The sequence below is a fragment of the Macaca thibetana genome, chromosome 3, assembly GCF_024542745.1.
Source record: "Macaca thibetana thibetana isolate TM-01 chromosome 3, ASM2454274v1, whole genome shotgun sequence".
Lineage (NCBI taxonomy): Eukaryota > Metazoa > Chordata > Mammalia > Primates > Cercopithecidae > Macaca > Macaca thibetana.
The window spans coordinates 137,305,599-137,327,010 of record NC_065580.1 but is presented as its reverse complement, the minus strand read 5'-3'; the positions used below and the strand labels follow the sequence as shown (position 1 = coordinate 137,327,010).

Genomic DNA, 21,412 nt, shown 5'->3' with positions numbered 1-21,412 from the left:
TGTATTTTTTTGTAGAGATGGGGTTTTGCCATGCTGCCCGGGCTGGTCCCGAACTCCTGGGCTCAAGGGATCCGCCCACCTTGGCCTCCCAAAGTGCTGGGATTATAGGCGTGAGCCACTGTGCCTGACCTAAAAGGGGAAATGCTACTGAGCTTCTCCCACAGTGCTAATGCAGGTATGTGAACTGCATGGTGGCAGATTTTCTCATTTTTTGAGAGATTAGAAATCTGTTTTTATGGGGACGGTGGCTCATGCCTATAATCCCAGCAGTTTCGGAGGCCGAGGAGGGTGGATCACTTGAGGTCAGGAGTTCGAGACCAACCTGGCCAACATGGCGAAACCGTCTACTAAAAATACAAAAATTAACCAGGCGTAGTGGCACGTGCCTGCAGTCCCAGCTACTTGGGAGGTTGAGGCAGGAGAATCATTTGAACCCAGGAGGTGGAGGTTGCAGTGAGCTGAGATTGCACCACTGCACTCCAGCCTGGGCAACAGAGTGAGACTCCGCCTCAAAAAAAAAGAAAAAAAAAGAAAAAGAAATCTGTTCTTATGCCCAAGTTTTGAATGTTGGGTAAAGTTGTTTTAGGACACTGTGCCAGCCAAATACTGTCTGCAAAGTGGCTGTGGCCTGTGAACCCCAAATCCCAGTCTGCTCTTCGTACTCCTCTAACAGGCCTTTCCTGCCATTTCTTTTTCTGAGACGGAGTCTCACTCTGTCACCCAGGCTGGAGTGCAGTGTCATGATCTTGGCTCACTGCAACCTCCGCCTCCTGGGTTTAAGCTATCCTCCCACCTTGGCCTCCTGAGTAGCTAGGATTACGGGTGTGTGCCACCATGCCTGCCTAATTTTTTTTTTTTTGAGGTGGAGTCTCGCTCTGTCACCAGGCTGGAGTGCGGTGGCGCAATCTTCGCTCACTGCAACCTCCATTTCCCCGGTTCAAAAGATTCTCCTGCCTCAGCTTCCTGAGTAGCTGGGACTACAGGTACGCACCACCATGCCCAGCTAATGTTTTGTCTTTTTAGTAGAGATGGGGTTTCACCATGTTGGCCAGGATGGTCTTTATCTCTTGACTTCGTGATCCACCCACCTTGGCCTCCCAAAGTGCTGGGATTACTGGCGTGAGCCACTGCGTCCAGCCAATGTTTTACATTTTTGTTTGAGATGGAATCTTGCTCTGTTGCCCAGGCTAGAGTGCAGTGGCGCGATCTCAGCTCACTATGACTTCCTCCTCCCACGTTCAAGCGATTCTCCCGCCTCAGCCTCCCGAGTAGCTGGGATTACAGGCACCCACCATCATGCTTGGCTAATTTTTATATTTTTATAGAGATGGGGTTTCACCATATTGGCCACACTGGTCTTGAACTCCTGACCTCAAGTGATCCACCCACCTCGGCCTCCTAAAGTGCTGGGATTACAGGCGTGAGCCACCACACCCAGCCATTTTTTTGTGTGTTTATAGTAGAGACAGGGTTTCACCATGTTGGCCAAGCTGGTGTTGAACTCCTGACCTCAAGTGATCTGCCTGCCTTGGCCTCCCAACGTGCTGGGATTACAGGCAAGAGCCACTGTGCCAGACCCTGAAACACCTTCTTTTGTCTAAAGTGGCTGTCCCCTCTCAGGGCTAAGGACGTGAATGTTGAAGGGACAAAGGCAGGATGCGAGAGTCAACCCACCACAAGACTACTACTGACAGGACCCTAGCCTTAAGAGGCACTGGTGAGGTGGCTAGATCCGTAGCGCGGCTGTGACCTCAAGACAGATGGTGAGAGATGAGCTCTCTGCATGCACTGAGCATGTCTGGCATACGCAAGGTCTTGAGATCCAGGCTCAGTTCTCACCATGGTTTGCAAACGTTAACAGAGGGACACTCAGCTGCTTTGTACAAAACCACGACGGCTGCAAGCTGGACCTGAGAGCTGAGCTGCTAAGGGAAGGCAAGGTGGGTGTTCTCCCATGATTTTGTTTTTCTTTTTCTTTTTTTTTTTTTTTGAGGCGGAGTTTCGCTCTTGTTGCCCAGGCTGGAGTACAATGGCACGATCTTGGCTCGCCGTAACTTCTGCTTCCCAGGTTCAAGTGATTCTCCTGCCTCAGACTCCCGAGTAGCTGGGATTACAGGCATGCGCCACCATGCCTGGGTAATTTTGTATTTTTTTAAAGTAGAGACGGGGATTTCTCCATGTTAGTCAGGCTGGTCTTGCACTCCTGACCTCAGGTGATCTGCCCGCCTTGGCCTCCCGAAGTGCTGGGATTACAGAGGTCAGCCACTGAGCCTGGCCTGTTTTTCTTTTTAGAGATGGGGTCTTGCTGTGTTGCCCAGGCTGGAGTGCAGCAGCTATTCATACACGAGATCTTTACACACTACAGTCTTGGACTCCTGGACTCAAGCGATCCTCCTGCCTCAGCCTCCCAAGTAACTGGGACCACAGGTACACACCATTGTGCCTGGCTTTCCCTCATGATCTTCCCCATGGGCAGGTGGCAGTGTGTGACTTCATCATGGTGCTGAGGAACTGAGAGGAGGCAAAGGCCAGGACAGGGCCAGCTTTTCTAGTGCAATGAATTCGAGTGTGAACTGAGGTAGCACCACCACTTACCAGCCGTCCCTCTCTTGGCCTGTTTGCACGGGGTCTGGCGACCTTCCAGAAAGCCCAACCGTTTGAAACACAGACCTCTTCCATTTCCAAAAAAGCGAGTGCTGGTGGCCACTCCGAGTCAATCGTGATCCAGTAGGACAGCTCTGTGGCCTGAGGTAAGCTACTCCCAATCAACTTGGCTCATAGAGAAGTGCACTCAATGAATGAAATGCCGGAACCTCAGAAGGAAGAAGGAGAAACCCTACTTCCTCGACACTGGGATCTGTAAAGGCCCATCTCACCCAGCAATAAATAAAGGGCAACAGAGGAGAAAGAGCAGTTTGGCTCAGAAGAAATAAAGTCCCAGTCAAGCCCAAAGACGACACCACAATTGCCTAGACATGTGCGCCTTTGGTTCCTGTCTTGTGGCCTGCCTCCCCATTTAGGAACCATGCCTGCTGCTCACTTGGCCTCGTGCTATACTTGTACCCCCTCCCCACCGCACTGAGCACAGCCTGGGCCAGGCTGGGCCCCTTTACCCTACTCTCGCATCCTAGGTCCAAACTTCTAGGGAGTTTTGCTTGTTTGTGAAAAACAAAGAAAAAGGACTAAGGCTGGGCATGACTGAGCCATCCTCCACAACCAGGAATTACGGAATAGCCCCTAGAAGGCAGGGGCTAAGGTCATGGCCGATTTCAGCCTCCGCTTGCCAGGTAGCAGCAGAGAAAGACTGAAGCCAGTCTGAGTGGGTGGGGGAGAAATGTGACCATGGAAACCTTTTGGGGGTCCTTCAAAAAGCCTCCCACACATTCCCCTTTCCATGAAGAGCACAGGCTGCTTCAGGGCAGGCAGGGAGCGGGGCTCCTCAGAGGTTAGCTCTGGCCTACAAAACCCTGAGGCGTAAAGGGATGGGCATTATGGACTGGGCCTTGTTCTGGACCAGGGGAGAGGCTTAGGGTTGGATGATGGTTTTTATACAATACTTTGCTTAGAGTTTCATGGAATGTCCCAGAAGTTTACCTTAGTCTGGACCCACCCCTAGTCTGAACCTTCTGGCCCTTTCTATGTACCCTAGGTTCTGGGGCTCACAGGGAACGTTCTTGGCTGGGATCCTGACTGAGAAAACAAACTTCAGAGGTGGAGCTCAAGGAGCCCATGCTATTAGACCACTAGTGCTTTACAAACCCACATCAAAACAAGGCCACCTGTTTCGCTAGAAGAAAAAGCCCCTGCCCTACTGTTTCCATTGTGCCTGCTTTATTGGTTGAGAAGCACTAGTTTCAGAACATTTTGCTAAACTCCACTTGGTGCAGTTTGTTTTTCCAAAAAAAAGTCTCTGTCCTGTTTTCCAAATATGAAACATAGTAACAATATATGTTCTTTTAAAAAGTACATATCCCCTCCCCCCAAGTCCAGGCTCACTGAGCCAAACAGGTCTGAACCAGATTGGGCTCAAATCTTTTTTTTTTTTTTTGAGATAGGGTCTGGCTTTGTCGCCCAGGCTGGAATGCAGTGGCAGGATCGCAGCTCACCGCAACCACAGCCTCCCAGGCTCAAGCCACCCTCCCACTTTAGCCTCCTGAGCACCTGGGACTACAGGCACTTGCCACACCCGGCTAATTTTCGTGATTTTTGTAGAGGTGGGGTTTTGCTGTGCTGCCCAGGCTGGTCTCCAACTCCTGAGGTCAAGCGATCCACCCGCCTCAGCCTCCCAAAGTGTTGTGCCAGGCCCCAGATCTTCACTATTGCATCATATGGTCGCTGCAAAGCCCTGACTAGGAGCATACCCCAACCTCCAAGGCAAGAGATAATTGAATGGTTTTCCTTTTTTTTTTTTTTTTTTCCTTTTCCGGATAGAGATTGGCACAATGATGGAATAGTTTTCAAGAGGCCAAGTAGGACCAGCTGTGGGTTTATCCCATTCTACCTGAGGATTTTACACAATATATTGAGTGCAGGAATTGCATGCAATTATTGCACTCAGTAATATACCAAACCACTCCTAGCTTTGTTTAGACCCTAGACTTGGGCCCTCATCCTTCTCATAGACCTCTTGCGAGGATTTTCCCCTTTTACAGATTTACACTCAGTCCGGTGCATAAACACTTGAGCACCTACAATCTCACAGCCAACTCACTGCCGACATCCAGTGACTCACAGTTAAGAGAGCTACAGCAGCAGCTCTGACCAAAGTGATGACCAACTACTTAACATGAATTAGAAACAGAGCGGAAAAAACAACACACCTTTAGCCAGCTCTGCGTTAAGAACCAAGTCTCCACCTTAAACACCAAGCCCCTGTCCCTCAGTAGTCCTGTGTACTCCCAAAGCCCCAAAGTTTACTGCAGCCTCAAGCAGCCTCGTCTAAAAAATTAAGAAAGGGCCTGTGATAAGCATTGCAGGTTAAACAGGAACAGGGACTCAAGCGCGGAGTTTGTCACTCTGTTTCTGGGAGGGGAGGGGCTGCACAGTGCGCAATGGGGCTGGCTGGTAAAGGGAGAGCCAGGTGACAGCCACACTGTCCCAAGGATGAACCTGGCCCTGCTAGCATCATGCTGTAATCCCTATGGATTAGAACTATGGCTAATAGGCCAGGCGCGGTGGCTCATGCCTGCAATCCCAGCACTCTGGGAGGCTGGGCGGGTAGACAGCCTCAGGTCAGCAGTTCGAGACCAGTCTGGCCAAGATGGTGAAACCCGTATCTACTAAAAATAACAAAAAACTAACCAGGTGTGGTGGCGGGAGCCTGTAATCCCAGCTACACAGTCAGGAGGCTGAGGCAGGACAATCGCTTGAACCTGGGAGGTGGAGGTTGCAGTGAGCTAAGATCGCACCACTTCACTCTAGCCTAGGCAACAGAGCGCAAGACTCCACCTCAGAAACAAAACAAAACAAAACAAACCCCCAAAACTATGGATAATAAAGCATGACAGACCTTAAGATGCCAAATGATTTTCTCCTCTGCTGTCATGCCCACAGAGTAACTTCTCCAAGGTCACACATTAAATACCGGCACAGGAATACTCATTCCTTATGCTCAATGACTTTGTTTTCTCACTCCCACATGCTATCAACAGAAGGGGGAGCGCCCCAGGGGCCTGACCTTAGCTGAAGGAATGGCAGGCTCTCCACTGATCCCATTCTTAACCTGTACCAGGTCTCACCTGCGGCTTGGGGAACTCACAGAAAGACAAGTTTCGTATAACCCCGGACCTTTTCTTTTGGCAGCCAACAATTGGTCACATTGCACATTTCAAGGTTACAGAGGAGGCCCACCGTACACACGCGGGGCAGGAGCAGATAAATCTTGCTCGGAGCTTTACAATAAAGCTACAGCGAGTGTTCCAGAAGTTGACTACATCTGGAAGCAGGAAGACAAACTCTGGAAGAAGTACCCTAGAGACTCCAGGAACCCCTTAACTCCTGGGCTTTCGGGACTCTTCAGCGTGGGGCCTTTTTCTTAAACGTCGAGAGACCTCCTTTTCTGGACCATAGTGAAGGGATGTGCAGGTCATCGGCTAAGCTGGGCGGGTCGGGGAGGGCAGGGGGAGTACAGTTCCTTCGGATCTCAGCAGAGGTTAGACTATCAATGGCCAAGGGTTCAGAGGCAGGAAAAAAGGCCGTTTTTGGGGGGTTGGCTGGGGACACTCCCCTTCCCTCCTCTCTCCGATTAAATATAAAAGCCGATGATGATGAAGATTGAGAAGACGAGGAAAATGGCAGCCACGTCTCGGGTCTCCTCCCAGCGGAGGCCTTTCAGGGACGCATTCTCCTGCCTTTTGCGAAGGGCCTCCCGCCGGGCCCTCAGGCGCCGTTCCCGCTCCAGTTGTTCCCCGTAGTGGGCCTGGTAGAAGGCGTCAAAGTTGAACATCGTGCGGTTGGCGCCGGGGGCGGCCCGAGAACCGTAGTAGGTCCGAGAAGTGGGCGGCGGGGGACGCGGCGAGCCGGGGTCGGGTGCGGGCGTCCTGGAGGGCCGGACGCCGGGTCCGCGCAGGTCCTCGTCGCTGAGGAGGCCGCGATCATACTTACGACGGAGGGTGGCACTGCCCAGCACCACGTAGGCCTGGGAGATGCGCGTGAAGCGCTCGGCAGCCTCCGCGCTCCCAGAGTTGCGGTCCGGGTGGTAGAGAAAGCACTGACGGTAGTAAGCCGCCTTGATTTGGGCCTGCGTGGCTGTGGAGGGGACGCCGAGCAGATCATAGAGCGCCATGCGCGAGTACGAGCAGTCGCCCTGAGAATAAGTCCTCGCTCCCAGGCCCAGGCCGGGTGTAGAATTTAGTGGAAAGCCAGGGGCTTGCAGCAACCTCCACGGTAACAGCCGCGACCACCATCCCCTGCGCATGGCTGCCATCTTGAATGATTAGGCGGGCGGTGCAAGAGAAACTGGCCAATGAGAGGCGCCGGTTGGTCGCCCTGTAGCCAATCACGTAAAGGGGGCGGGCAAGGAGGGGTGGAGCATGCGTATTACCAAGCGGTCGCCGGGCTGATGACATAAAAACCGGGTTCCGGGAAACGCCACTCGCAGGCGTGCTGCTGAGGCGTGAGTATGGCGTCTCGCGGCCGGCGTCCGGAGCACGGTGGACCACCGGAGCTGGTAAGTTCCGGGGCCCGCGGACACCCCTCTTCCCACTTCTACGGCCGCCGCGTCTGAATTCCTCCACTACCTGCCATTTCTTTTTCTTTTTTTTTTGCAGTTTTATGATGAGAAAGAAGCCCGGAAATACGTTCGCAAGTGAGGGGAGCCCGAGTACTGCGCGGTGTCCGGGGGTCGGGAAGCGGCAAGTTGTCCCAGTTGCTGGCGTTACCCGGAAAGCTCGTGGAATTTGGGGGTGCGGGGAGGGAAGGACCCGGGTGGGTGCCTTTTCTGTCTCTGGTAAATCAACTTTGCCGATCTCTCTGGGCCTCGGTATCTCAGCGTTGAGGTAGGGGTGATCGCGCTTGCTTTTCCGTGGGTGGTTTTTAAAGTCGAGTGTGACAACTTGTCGTAAGCATGTGGTAAAAGAGGCGCTGGGCGGTGGGTACGGGCGAGGGGTCAGTCTTGGTCGGGGGAAGGAAGTAATTGGTATCCGTAGGATGCTTATCGTGGCGCCTTGTTTGCCAATAAATGTTCGCGACAGCCGTTGGTGTGTTATTGTCTGAATTTCATAGAGGGTGGTTTGTACGAACTACAGAGTTGTGGCCAGGTGGGGATGGCTCACGCCTGTAATCTCAGCAGTCCCAGTGCTTTGGGAGGCTGAGGTGGGAGGATCGCTTGAGCTTGAGAGTTCGAGACCAGCCTGGGCAACGTCGCGAGCCCCCGTCTCTCCCCAGAAATAAAAAAATTAGGCGGGCGTGGTGGCTCCCCTCGGCCTCTCCAGTAGCTGGGACCACAGGCGCGCGCCACCGCGCGTGGCGTATTTTTTTAATTTTTTGTAGCGACGGGGTCTCGCCGTGTTGCCCAACGTGGTCCAATCCCAGGGCTCAAGTGATCCTCCCGCCTTTGTCTCCTGAACTGTTGGGATTGCAGGCGTGAGCCACCGCACCTCGTCTTTAAAAAAAAAAAAAAAAGAAAAAAAAAGAGATGGGGGCGGAGGCGGGCGCAGTGGCTCACGCCTGTAATCCCAACACTTTGGGAGGCCGAGGCGGGCGGATCACCTGAGGTCAGGAGTTCGAGACCAGCCTGGCCAACATGGCGAAACCCCAGCTCTACTAAAAACACAAAATTAGTCGGGCGCGATGGCGGACTTCTGTAATCCCAGCTAGTCGGGAGGCTGAGGCAGGAGAATTCGCTCGAACCCGGAACGGGGAGGTTGCAGTGAGCCGGCATCATGGCACTGCACTCCAGCCTGGGCGACAGAGAAAGACTTTGTCTCAAAAAAAAAAAAAAAAAAAAAAGGTATTTTGTGGTTTTTCCATGCTTTTTCACTGAGAGACTAGTCCTATTTAAGTAAATGGCTATTGGCTGGGCGTGGGGTCTCATGCCAGTAATCCCAGCCCTTTGGGAGGCCGAGGCGGATGGTGACCTGAGGTAGGGAATTCTGAGACCAACCTGGCCAACGTGGTGAAATCCCATCTCTACTGAAAATACAAAAATTAGCCAGCCTATGGGAGGCTGAGGCAGGAGAATCTCTTGAACCTGAGAGGTAGAGGTTGCAGTGAGCTGCAATCGCACCACTGTACTCCAGCCTTGGCGACAGAGTGAGACCCTGACTCAGTCAATCAATAAATAGCTATTGGATACCGTTTCTTTTTTTACGGACAGGGTCTGTCTGTTGCCCAGGCAGGAGTACCATGGCATGATCCCTGCCGACTGCAGCCTCAAGCCATCCTCCCCAGTAGCCGGAACTAGAGGCACTCGCCACCACGCTGGCTGAAATAGCTTGATATTTTTGTGTGTGTGTGAGACAGGGTCTCATTCTGTCGCCCAGGCTGAAGTGCTGCAGTGGCTGCAACCTCGCCTCCCGGGTAGTTGGGAACTACAGGCGCACCACTTCACGCCCGGCTAGTTGGTGTAATTTTTTTGTGTAGAGGGGGTTTTGCTGCGTTGCCCAAGGATCTGGTAAGTTGCTCACGGGATCCGTCTGCCTTGACCTGCCAAAGTACTGGGATTATAGGCGTGAGCCACCAGGCCCGGTCCTTACTGCTGACTTTTTATGTCGATTATATGTTGAAGTGGTACTTTGAACATATTGGGTTAAAGAAAATACATTATCAAATGTATGGGGTTAAAAATATGACTCCAGTTTCTTTCACCAGTTTAAGTTTCTTTTTGACTGGCTATTGGGAGGCCATACGTGGCTTGTGTTGTGTTTCTCATGGACTGTGCTTCTGTAGGTTTTTGTGCATTATTGATCCTTCTAGATGAGAGAAACTATGGAGGATAGTTCTTGCAGAAAATGTTTTCAACAAATGCTAGAGCAGCCCAGCCTAATAGAGTTGCAGATCCCAATGGTTGTTTATTATTAGAAAAGTGATTTGCTTTTTACACATCTGCTTGGCAGCTGGTACAGTGATAATTTGTTACCGCAAAATAACATGGTCCTGAATTACATGGAATTTGGGGGTCACTTTTAAATAGTTGAATTTGTTGATCTCAACTTAGAAGGGGTCAGAAAAGAGTACCTTGGGATGATTGATCCTTTTTTTTTTTTAACTTGGCTTTTTTTTTTTTATTTGGTCTGGGGGAGGTATTCACCCAGAACTCCTTTACCATGTCCACTTGTGTTTCTGCCTTCCCAGCTCACGGATGATTGATATCCAGACCAGGATGGCTGGGCGAGCACTGGAGCTTCTTTATCTGCCAGAGAATAAGCCCTGTTACCTGCTGGATATTGGGTGAGATTCTGGGGCCTGGTTCAGATTGTCTAAGGTGGTGAAGTACCTTTGCAAACTGACCGTGAGTCTATGATCGTGTCTTCCAGCTGTGGCACTGGGCTGAGTGGAAGTTATCTCTCAGATGAAGGGCACTATTGGGTGGGCCTGGATATCAGCCCTGCCATGCTGGGTAAGTATGTCCTGTCTGGCACCAGGGTGGATTACCCTGATGGGTGGGTGTGGAGAAGCCACAGGTATTGTCTCTTTCTCTGATTGCCTTTTCTCTAACGTAGATGAAGCCGTGGACCGAGAGATAGAGGGAGACCTACTCCTGGGGGATATGGGCCAGGGCATCCCATTCAAGCCCGGCACATTTGACGGTTGCATCAGGTGAGGGTCTTCACTTCCTGCTTTTATTTATTCAGAGACAGGGTCTCAGTCTGTCATTTAGGCTCTAGTGCAGTGTCTGTGATTACGGCTCACACTGCAGCCTCCACCTCTTGGGTTCAGGTGATCTGCCCACCTCAGCCTCCTGAGTAGCTGGGACTACAGCCCCATGCCACCATACGTAGCTAATTTTTTTTTTTTCTGTTGAGACGGAGTCTTGCTCTGTCACCAGGCTGGAGTGCAGTGGTGTGATCTGGGCTCACTGCAACCTCTGCCTCCCAGGCTCAAGTGATTCTCCTGTCTCAGCCTCCCAAGTAGCTGGGATTACAGGAGCGTGCCACCACACCCAGCTAATTTTCGTATTTTTAATGGAGACAGGGTTTCACCATGTTGGCTGGGATGGTTTCAATCTCCTGACCTCGTGATCCACCCGCCTCGGCCTCTCAAAGTGCTGGGATTACAGGTGTGAGCCACTGCGATCAGCTTACTTTTTTTTTGTATTTGTTGTAGAGATGCCATGTTGCCCAGGTGATCCACCCACTTGGGCCTCCCAAAATGCTGGAAATTACAGGTGTGAGCCACCCCGGCCACTTCCTGCTTTTAGTCCTGCAGGCCAGTGCTTCCCAAACCTGGCTGTGCAGCAGTCACGCAGATATTTACAAATACACATCCCATGGGATTTTCAGATTTACAAGGTTAGAATAAGGCCTAAGAGTGTATTTTTTTGGATTCTAAAACTTTTCAGTCTGGCTAACACAGTGAAACCCAGTCTCTACTAAAAAGCCAGGCACGGTGGTGGGCACCTGTAGTCCCAGCTAGCTACTCAGGAGGCTGAGACAGGAGAATTGCTTGAACCTGGGAGGCAGAGGTTGCAGTGAGTCAAGACCACACCACTGCACTTCCAGCCTGGGCGACAGAGCAAGACTTCATCTCAAAAGTAAAACTTGTCTACTATTGTGATTATTTTGCATTGCCGGGTTCAGGCACCACTGGTACGGATTCTATGTTGGCTTTGTGTGTCTGGTGGGGGAGGGGAGGTGGTCTTTTAGCCTCTAGCAGCCATTTAGCAGACATCTTGTGGGCCCCAACAGCCATCTTTATTTGCCAACAAATAACTCTGGTGGAGAGCGGCGGGGCTTGCTCTAATCTCTTCAGTGCTCCAGAGTCCTTTCTCTGTAATCAGGGTTGGATTAAACATCGGCATAGCACTTTGATAACAGATCTTAGAGCGTTAAAATTGATTACGTTTTCCTTAGGCTGCTGCAATCAGTTCTGTGTAGTTTTTGGTGCATTGTGAGAGTGAAGGTAAGAAAATAGGGGAGACCTCCTTTGGTTACCCTAGGTTGAGTGGTGGGGATGTGAAGTGGGGAGCCAGGTGAGAGGTAAAAATTTGGATTAGAAGATTTTCCTTTTACATCTTGGAACAAGACCCAGAGGGGTTGGGGAATAATTTCAAGGGTAGCAGATGCTTTTTGGTAATGGTCTGGTGAGGTGTTCTAAGCTGTGAAAAGCCGAAGGCCAGCAGTATGGTCTGTTATGTTTCGGAAGGGGGGTGGTCAGTTTTGTCTCTCTTGGGGGAGAGGTGAGGTGGTATAGCACACTTTTTTTTTTTGGAGATGGAGTCTCACTCTATTGCCCAGGCTGGAGTGCAGTGGCACGATCTCAGCTCACTGCAACCTCCGCCTCCCGGGTTCAAGCAATTCTCCTGCCTCAGCCTCCTGAGTAGCTGGGATTACAGGCGCTCACCACTATGCTCGGCTGATTTTGTATTTTCGTGGAGACGGGGTTTCATCATGTTGGCCAGGCTGGTACTGAACTCCTGACTTTGTGATCCCCCTGCCTCAGCCTCCCAAAGTGCTGGGATTACAGGTGTGAGCCACCACTCACGGCCCAGACTTTCTTTTGTAAACGTTTGCTACATATAAGACATACAAGTTGCTGTGAAGTACGGGGATATGAAACAGTCTCTGTGTTTAATACTCTCCACGGTTTATTAGGTGCTTTAGGACTTGGACCAGGCAACTGAATATAAGGCCGTGAGTGGTGTGTGCCCTAGAGAGTTGTGGACTGCCAGAGCACAGGAAAGCCTTGGGTGGAGGGGCTGCGCCTTGAAGGCTGGGAGGAATTTGGATAGTCAAGGAGAGGGTTTCTGAGTGAGGGAACAGTGGGCAGAGGCACTGACGCTAGTGGGAAAAGGGTCTGAGATGAGAGTGATGAATGAGAGATTCCACAGAAGATGGCGTTGTGTGTGGTTGGTTCCTAGAAGGCACTTAAGTATGTCCTAAGAAGTTTGGGCTTGATGGATGATGGGGAGTTAGCAGGTGACGGGATCAGATGTGTGTTTAAGGAAGGTGATTTTCAGATGGAAGAGGAGAGGGAGTTAGGTGGAAACATTTGAGCTGGTAGCGCTGAGCATTGGTGGGGGGACGTGAAAGTTGGGAGAGGCTGTGGGAGTGGAGGTAGGGCTCTGCATGTGTGTGTACAGCAGAGGGAGGGGAAGGGCAGGAAGGAAGACATAGTGACTGCTTGAGGGTTTTTTTAGTTTATTTTTTGAGATGGAGTCTTGCTCTGTTGCCCAGGCTGGAGTGGTGCAATCTCAGCTTATTGCAAACTCCGCCTCAGGGTTCAAGTGATTCTTCTGCCTCAGCCTCCTGAGTAGCTGGGATTACAGGCACATGCCACCACGCCGAGCTAATTTTTGTATTTTTAGTAGCAACCGGGTTTCACCGTATTGGTCTGGCTGGCCTCAAACTCCTGACTTCAGGTGATCCACCTGCCTCAGTCTCCCAAAATAGTGGGATTACAAGTGTGAGCCACCGTGCTCGGCCGCTTGAGGTTTTAAATCTGGGGGTTGTGAAAACATTTAACAGGTAGAGTGGAAGGGAGTGATTTAAGAGGAAGGGTAATGGGGTGGCTGTGTGTGTGTGAATAGTCTAAAGCCTGTTTCCTTGGATTGGAGGAAGGGAACAAGGAGAGTGGTGTGTGGGCACACAGTCTTGACACGGAGGAATTCAAGTTGAGATGCAGATGGAAACAAGGTTGAGGAAAGGTTTCTGGGACTGACTGAGGGACATGAATGCTGTCCTTCTGTATGTCCTATTTTCCCAGTGTTGTAGAATCATGACCTGCAGTGGACCTGCACTTTTTTCTTTGTCTTTAAATTTTTAAACTTTAAAATACTTTTGAGTAGAGATGGGGTCTTGCTATGTTGTCCAGGCTGGTTTTGAACTCCTGGCCTCAGGCAATTTTGTCTTGGCCCCAGAAAATGCTGGGATTACAGGGCGTGAGCCACTGTACGTGGCCTGAACCTGCACTTTCTAAGAAGGGAAGCTGTGGGAGGAGGGGTTTCTCTTGGAGATCCAAGACGGATGATGTCGAGAAGCTTGAAGCGGTGAGGGGAGCAATGTGGATTGCTCCCTTGCCTGACTAGGTCCGTTCCTTTTTAGCATTTCTGCTGTGCAGTGGCTGTGTAATGCTAACAAGAAGTCTGAAAACCCTGCCAAGCGCCTGTACTGCTTTTTTGCTTCTCTTTTTTCTGTTCTCGTGAGTATAAGATCTTCTCCCCATCTGGGTTAGCTGCCTGTCCCTCCGTAGCCCTGCAGGTAGAGTGAGGAAATTGAGGTGTCCCATGATGGGAACGCTACTCATATGGGACCGCAGGACCTTACTGTGGTTGCTTCTGTCCAGGTTCTCAGCCTAAAGAAGTTCAAGCTCAGTGGACTGATATACGCTAATCAAACCCAGAAGTCACTGATGGCAAAATCGGAGACCAATTTAGTAACTTGTAATAGGGCCTACTTCTGTTGATTGGTATTCCTATGTCTATTACTCTGAGTTTTAATGAGAAGTTGGTTTGGGGATCAGAAGTTGGTTTGGGGGCACGGACTGAGCAGAGTGAGGACAAGAGATGTCGTGTTGAGACCATCCAGAGGGGTACCTTCCAAAGTGCCCACATGCTTCTGACTCCTCACTTCTCCCTCCACCTGATTCTGATCCTTTTCCTCGGATGGGGAACAGGATAGTTATTTACCGCAGAGAGAGCCTATATTAGCTTTATCTTGCCTTTTTAACTAATGATGTTAATTTCAGTTGTTCACTAGGATTAGATGATAGTCTGAGATTTTAAGTCCTAAAAATGAGTTCTTTTTAAATCTTACTTGTTTTTTGAGACAGACTTTTGCTCTGTTGACTGGGATGGAGTGCAGTGGTATGATGGTAGCTCAGTGCGCCCTCGAAATCTTGGTCTCAGCTTCTCAAGTAGCTTGGGCTACAGGCACACACCACCATGCCAGGCTAATTTTTTACTTTCTTTTTTTTTAGAGATGGTGTCTAGCTATGTTGCCCAGGCTGGTGTTAAACTCCTGGCTTCAAGCAATCCTCCTGCATCAGCCTCCCAAAGTGATGGAATTATAGGTGTAAGCCACTGTGCCAGCTTAAAAATGAGTCCGTTTTGAAGGATCTGAGTGGTTTTTGCCTCCTTAGCCTGGTCCAGCCCACCCCTAGTTTTCCTGGGGTGGACTGCTCCTGCCGACGGCTGGCCGCTGGTCTTTCATGGAGTGGACTCCTCCTGCTGATCTGGCCGCTGGTCTTGCATGGAGTGAACTCCTGCCGATCTGGCCACTGGTCTTGCATGGGGTGGACTGCCCCTGCCGATCTGGCCACTGGTCTTGCGTGGGGTGGACTGCCCCTGCCGATCTGGCCGCTGGTCTTTCATGGAGTGGACTCCTCCTGCCAATCTGGCCGCTGGTCTTTCATGGAGTGAACTCCTCCTGCCGATCTGGCCACTGGTCTTGCGTGGGGTGGACTGCCCCTGCCGATCTGGCCACTGGTCTTGCGTGGGGTGGACTGCCCCTGCCGATCTGGTCACTGGTCTTTTCTGGGTTGGACTGCCCCTGCCGATCTGGCCACTGGTCTTGTGTGTCACATGAGTTTTCCTCCTGGCGTACTGGCTTAATTTTGTAGTTCCGAGGGCCTTTATGTTTCCTCTTCTCCCTGCTGGAAGGCTCTTCCCCTCTACGTTTAAACAGCCAGCTCCTCACTCCATTCAAATCTCTGCTCAAGTGTCCATCTGAAACAGACCTTTTGGAACCGAAAGTAAACTGAACCGAAAGGAAACTGTCACTTTGTCCAATTCCTCTTTTTGGAACAAAGGAAAAATTGCTACTGTGAATGAGTTGCCTCCCCTACTAAAATGTGAGCTCCAAAGTTCAGGTTGATCTCTTGTTCATGACTATCCCCAGCCCTAACAGAGGTGCCTCATCCATAATGGAAACTCAGGAAATACTCGGTGAATGAAGGAAGGGAGGGTGTCCAGGCCCTAAGCTGATGTGGTCATTTGTAAGACAGTGATGTTCCTGTTTCTTTCAGGTCCGGGGATCCCGAGCTGTCCTGCAGCTATACCCTGAGAACTCAGAGCAGGTGAGTCCCTTGGCTACTGGGTGTGCAGGGGAGCGGGGAGACTCAACAGGTAAGCTGTCCTGGGGAAGCGACAAAGAACCTTATGCAGATTGGCGGGAAAAGGAGAAAACACGCACCCTAGTGTGGCCCCTGATGGCACATTTGATGACCTGATATCCTAAGGGGGTGGCATTTGCAGAGGTGGGGTGGTATGTCTTCCCTTGGCAGATGACATGGTATTATAGATAAGATGATACGACTAATTTCCATAACCAAATAAGTGAATGCCATTTAGGAAGGGGGAGAGGGCACCGACAATTGTCTGTTGTGTGATGTATAATTAAGGAATGGCGGAGCAGGATGTAGATGTTGAAAGATAAGTGAAGAGCTGTCCCTGACTAATAACATGAATGAGTCTGGCTTCCAATTGTGGCCATCTCCTTCCTAAACTTGAGTGGAGAGCTGGGTCCCTGTGCTGGAAAGTGAGAATGAGGGGAGTAGCTTTGTTCCGTAATTCTCCTGAGCGAGGTGTGGGCCATGCCTGCACTTTTCTCTACGTGGCTTACAGCGACCTTAAGTTCTACCAGGCAGGATTCGTCCTGAGGCAGACTGGTTTCTGAAGGAGGGGAGGGAGGTAAAGCTGTCTGCTCCTCTCGCCTCCGCTGCATGACCCACCGCCTTTCTTTCTTCAGTTGGAGCTGATCACAACCCAGGCCACAAAGGCGGGCTTCTCCGGTGGCATGGTGGTGGACTACCCTAACAGTGCCAAAGCAAAGAAGTGAGCGCTGGGGGCTGGTGTGCTGCCTGGGCTGCAGGAGGGAGGGTAGTGGCATAGCCCTTTCAGGCCACTCAGTGGTGCAGAGGAGTGTTGGGGTGTGGGTCACCAGGGTCCAGGCAGGCGGGGTGGGGAGACGGGGTGGTGAGAACTTGTCTCCCTATGGGGTTTCTCCACCCAGTTCTCACGTTGCACTTTCTCCTTTCAGATTCTACCTCTGCTTGTTTTCTGGGCCTTCGACCTTTATACCAGAGGTGAGGGACACTGGGTTTGCCAGTAGGCCTGTGTCTTGACTTCCAGGCAGTGGGGCTCAGCCTGCAGAGCCTGCTGGGAGAACACTGGTGGGGAAGCAGGGCCCAGCCCCAGAGTGCAGAGCCTGGAGTGTTCACGTCCTTTGGAATCCGGAGGCAGAGACCTCTGCTCTTCAGGTCCCAGAAAGGCATGTCGGTTCCTTCTCGTGGGACTGGACCTTGTCCCTGTTGGAAGGGCTCAGGCCTGGGTGCCCAGGCTTCTGGAGTGGGGCAGATGGGTTGAGAACTCTTCAGGGTGACCTAAGTGCACTTTGGTTCCTGCAGGGGCTGAGTGAAAATCAGGATGAAGATGAACCCAGGGAATCTGTGTTCACCAATGAGAGGTAAAGCAACTGCTGAACCCTGCCCCGGCTGCAGCGGGGGCTGCCACATTTGTTAGACGTGGACTTTCTGCCCTCACCCAAGCCTCTCAGGTCACATGCAGCAGGGACACCAAGGTGGTGGTAGAAACACCAGGCCCCATTTGGACTGTGCCTGTTTGGGGCTAGGAGTTTGGGGTCCTAGATGTCTGCGGGCAGCCATGTAGCTTGGAGCTCCCTTTGTGAGCCCACACGTACCCCTTCCTCTTGCCACGCCTGGCAGGCTGTCTCCTTCCTTCCTGATGCTGCCCTCCACCTGCATCCGGGACCCTCTCCCTTGGGTGCCGTGGCTCCCCCTTCCCTCCTGCATGCTCGTCTTGACTCTCCTGGGTGACTCCGGTCAGCACACAGGCATGCTGCACAAGTTCTCCTTTTCTAGAAAAGTTCCTCCCTTAGTTAACCCCATAACAACTGCTAGCCGCCCCATTGATCTGCTTGCCTTCATAGCAGAACTCACACCTGCCTCTTTCTTCTTCCCTCCTGCCATTCTCTCATTCCACTTCTCAGGCTGACAATTCTGTCTTACCAAAAATCGTTCTTGTCGAGGCCACCACCAGTTTCCGTCGAGCCACGTCTGGTCACTTTCGACCTTTTTTCTTGTCCTGTCTGCTCAGTAGGGTCGGAGGCAGCAGCGCGCTCCCTCCTTGACACTTCCTTCACTTGGCCTTCCACCCATCGTCGTGGTTTCCTCAGCCTTCCTGGCTGCTCCTCAGTCCACTGCTGCTTCCTCCTCGAGTCCCGGGCCCAGCCTGGATTGGATCCCTTCTCTATCTGTGGTGTGTAAATGCCAGCCAGAAGTTCCTGACTCCTAAATGTGTATCTTCATTCTCTGCCACCTGCGGTTTCCCAATGCCTCCTCAGTGTCCATACCTGGACTTTACACGGGTATCTCAAACAGAACAGCTCTTGGTCTTCATCCCCTAAGCGTTCTTTTTTTTTTTTTTTTTTTTTCTTTTTTTGAGACAGGGTCTTGCTCTCTTACCCAGGCTAGGGTGCAGTGGTGGAATCTTAGCTCACTGCAGCCTCAAATTCCTGGGCTCAAATGATCCTCCTGCCTCAGCCTCCCAAGTAGCTGAGACTATAAGTGCATGCCACCATGCCTGGTTAATTTTTAAAGTTTTTGGTAGAGATGGGGTCTTGCCGTGTTGTGCAGGCTGGTCTTGAACTCCTGGCCTCAAGCGAGCCCCCTGTCTCAGCCTCCCGAAGTTCTGGGATGACTGATGTGAGCCACCATGCCTGGCCATCCTCCATTTTTTTTTTTTTTTTTGAGATGAGGTCTCACTCTGTCATCCGGGCTGGAGTGCTGTGGCTCGATCTCAACTCACTGCAACCTCCGCCTCCCGGGTTCAAGCAATTCTCCTGCCTCAGCCTCCCGAGTAGCTGGGATTGCAGGCGCCCACCATTACGCCCAGCTAATTTTTTGTATTTTTGGTAGAGAGGGGGTTTCGCCATGTTGGCCAGGCTGGTCTTGAACTCCTGACCTCGTGATTTGCCTGCCTTGGCCTCCCAAAGTGCTGGGATTACAGGCGTGAACTACTGTGCCCAGCCTCATCCTCCATTCTTTGCCATTCTTGATCATTCCTGTCTCCCTACATTTCACATCCCGTCAGCCTGTCATTGAGCCCTGCTGTCCGTCCCTCAGTGTGTATCCCCGTGCTGGCCCTCCCTGCTTCCAACAGTCTAATCCAGCAGAGCCTAATCCAGCACTACGCCTAGCCTGGATTGCTGAAACAGCTGCCTATCTTGTCTCCCTGCCTTTGCAGTCTTTGCTTCTTGCAGATTATTTTCTGCATAGCAGCAAGACTGGTCTTTTTCTCTTTTTCTAAAATGTAAGTTGTATCTTGACATTACTCTTTCAGTGTCTTCCTTGCAGTTCCGCTCCCAGCTCGGGTTGATTTTCCTTAACACCCTTCGCTGCTCTAAGTCATACATACCAGTTGACTTGGTTACTCTTTGTATCTCCAGCTAGAATGAAAACTTGCTGAGGACTGGTATTGTATCCCTGACGTTGACAATAGTGTCTTGTTAGTAAAAAGTGCTCAGTATTTTTCTGAATGAATAGTTGATGATAAGGTAGTGAAGAGGGAGGTTATTTCTGAGTTCCAGTTGACATGAGGGAAAGGTCTTAAGACCTTTAAGACATTTAAGAGGAAAAATGAGCCCCAAATGCACATGTGGGGAAGGCCCACAGCTGGACACAGCCAGGCATGTTCCTTGCGTCCACCATAGGTTTATGCTGCCTGACCCCTTGGGTCTTTGCTCATTTCCCTTAGCTTCCCTAGTTCATTCCCCATGGGCAGCTGGGGCCCTTCTGGATGACCTCTTCTCTCAGGGGTCCATCTTGTGCTCCCAGGGTGCACTCCCATCTCCTTCCTCACAGGGGAGGTACACATTGCCTCATCTACTCCATGCATCTTAGGATCCCTTTTGTCCTCACACTGGGGTCTTCAGACGACATGTCCTAAAAGTAAACACGGGTAAGCTGAATGACGTGAGCATCCATTCCTCAGCTATCTGAAAAGTGGGGGTAGTGCCACCCATCTTGGCAGTGTGTTCAGGGTGCCCAGCACATACCTTGCCATCCCTCGTTCTGTAGGCTCACATTTTCAGTTCCTCAGATGAGGTAGAGAGCAGGGAAGGGCTTCTGTTACTGTCACCTCAGTCTAATCACATTCGGGACACCTGTTTATTTTAAATAAATAGGTGAATTAAGAAGTCTTTTAAGCCTTTACCTAATCAGTCTCCAGGCTCTCTTTTTGGCCTGTTGCTTCTTTCCTCCTGGCCTCCTCCCTCCCACGCCTCTCGTGCCTCCTGCAGGGCTGGACCCCCACTTCTCTTGGGACCTGTGCTTTGGGGCACTCCCTGTCTTCACCTCCTCCCTTTAGCTCCCTTGATGACTTTCCCCCTTGCTGCTTCTCCCATGGCCCACCTGTTGGCCCCTCTTTGCCACTCTGCCCTTGCTTTGTACTCCTTGTAGAACCTTGAGATGATGACTCCTGTGTCCCCAGTCCTGCTCTGCAACTGCTCCTGCTTTGTGCTGGCCCATCAGGCTCAGGCACCCAAATGGCAGCTCCTTGGCTTGCCCTGTCTCTGGTTTCTACGGATGGTCACAGGGGGTGTTCGGGGTTACCCTAGCCCTCTTTCCTTCTTCCTTCATGCCCCTCAGTCCTTCCTTTTCAGCCCCTCCTTTCCATCCCTGTCTTCCTGCCCCCAAGCTGTGGACCCTAAGCTCCTGCCGTGAACTGTCCACTGTGCTCTTGAAGTTCAGGTGATGATGTGTCACTGCATTGGTAGAAAGCGGCCTGCTTACTGCTGCTTAGCTGCTTCCCAAAGAGGGAACAGACTGCTTGCTGGCGTTGAGATCTCCATGCCTGGCCCAGCCCTCTCCTCTCCCCACCCAACAACCTCTGTGGCCCAGGTAGATGTTATTGGGAAGGAGGGTGTCCAGAGTGGGGACTTGTGTTGTAGGGAAGGTGGAGCATTTGAGGGAAGGGGCATCTGAGGCCACCAGATTCAGAGGTAAGCTTGCCATGGATTCAAGTGGGGGCCAGCTGGGCAGCCCCATCCATCAGCCATCCATCAGCTCATTGCTGTGTCTCCACCACAGGGTCCCATTCAGGATGTCACGGCGGGGAATGGTGAGGAAGAGCCGGGCATGGGTGCTGGAGAAGAAGGAGCGGCACAGGCGCCAGGGCAGGTGAGTGCCAGCCTGGGAGCTGGCAGGGTGGGTGGGGGGGGTGGATGCCTGTTGCCACTAAGAGCTCCCCTGCATTTGAAGGGTCCAGGGCTGCTTTGATCTTTTTTTCTGAGACTGTCCTATTCCTTTTTTGCACAGGGAAGTCAGACCTGACACCCAGTACACCGGCCGCAAGCGCAAGCCCCGCTTCTAAGTCACCACACAGTTCTGGACAGGCACTTGCCTCTGTACTTTTCTATATTGTTCAGCTGACAAAGTAGTATTTTAGAAAAGTTCTAAAGTTCTGAAAATGTTTTCTGCAGTTAAAAAAAAAAAAAAAGTACTCTGGGCCGGGCGTGATGGCTCACACCTGTAATCCCAGCACCTTGGGAGGCTGAGGCGGGAGGATCATTTGAGGCCAGGAGTTTAAGACGTGCCTGGGCAACATAATGAGACTTCGTTTCTGGGGGGGGGAGGGGGGAAGCTCTGAGCATCTTATTTTGTTTAAAAGCAAGAAATAAAAATTCCTTTTGTGGAGCTCTGGCATCTCCCAGCTCTGTGATTCTCACCAAACTCCAGTTCCTCCTGGTGGGCTACTGCTTTAACTCCCCAGGCAGGAATCAGGTTTAAAAAAACTTAA

At 51.5% G+C, this 21,412-nt stretch overlaps 2 protein-coding genes across 2 annotated transcripts in view; one reads left to right on the top strand and one right to left on the bottom strand.

Moving 5' to 3' along the window:
- BUD23 (BUD23 rRNA methyltransferase and ribosome maturation factor) overlaps window positions 1-21,241 on the top strand; it is a 206,783-nt gene extending 185,542 nt beyond the window's left edge. Inside the window, exons 2-13 of the mRNA XM_050783788.1 lie at window positions 7,090-7,168; window positions 7,269-7,306; window positions 9,793-9,888; window positions 9,975-10,057; window positions 10,161-10,257; window positions 13,701-13,797; window positions 15,622-15,672; window positions 16,344-16,429; window positions 16,635-16,680; window positions 17,002-17,060; window positions 20,704-20,793; window positions 20,932-21,241. Coding sequence (XP_050639745.1) covers window positions 7,121-7,168; window positions 7,269-7,306; window positions 9,793-9,888; window positions 9,975-10,057; window positions 10,161-10,257; window positions 13,701-13,797; window positions 15,622-15,672; window positions 16,344-16,429; window positions 16,635-16,680; window positions 17,002-17,060; window positions 20,704-20,793; window positions 20,932-20,986 — 846 coding nt within the window. The 5' untranslated portion in view covers window positions 7,090-7,120 and the 3' untranslated portion in view covers window positions 20,987-21,241. The remainder of the gene's footprint in view (window positions 1-7,089; window positions 7,169-7,268; window positions 7,307-9,792; window positions 9,889-9,974; window positions 10,058-10,160; window positions 10,258-13,700; window positions 13,798-15,621; window positions 15,673-16,343; window positions 16,430-16,634; window positions 16,681-17,001; window positions 17,061-20,703; window positions 20,794-20,931) is intronic.
- On the bottom strand, window positions 5,778-6,959 carry DNAJC30 (DnaJ heat shock protein family (Hsp40) member C30). Its single transcript, XM_050783858.1, has one exon. It carries the CDS (start codon window positions 6,923-6,925, stop codon window positions 6,245-6,247), a length of 681 nt encoding a protein of 226 aa, XP_050639815.1. The 5' UTR covers window positions 6,926-6,959; the 3' UTR covers window positions 5,778-6,244.
- Window positions 21,242-21,412: the final 171 nt, after the last annotated feature.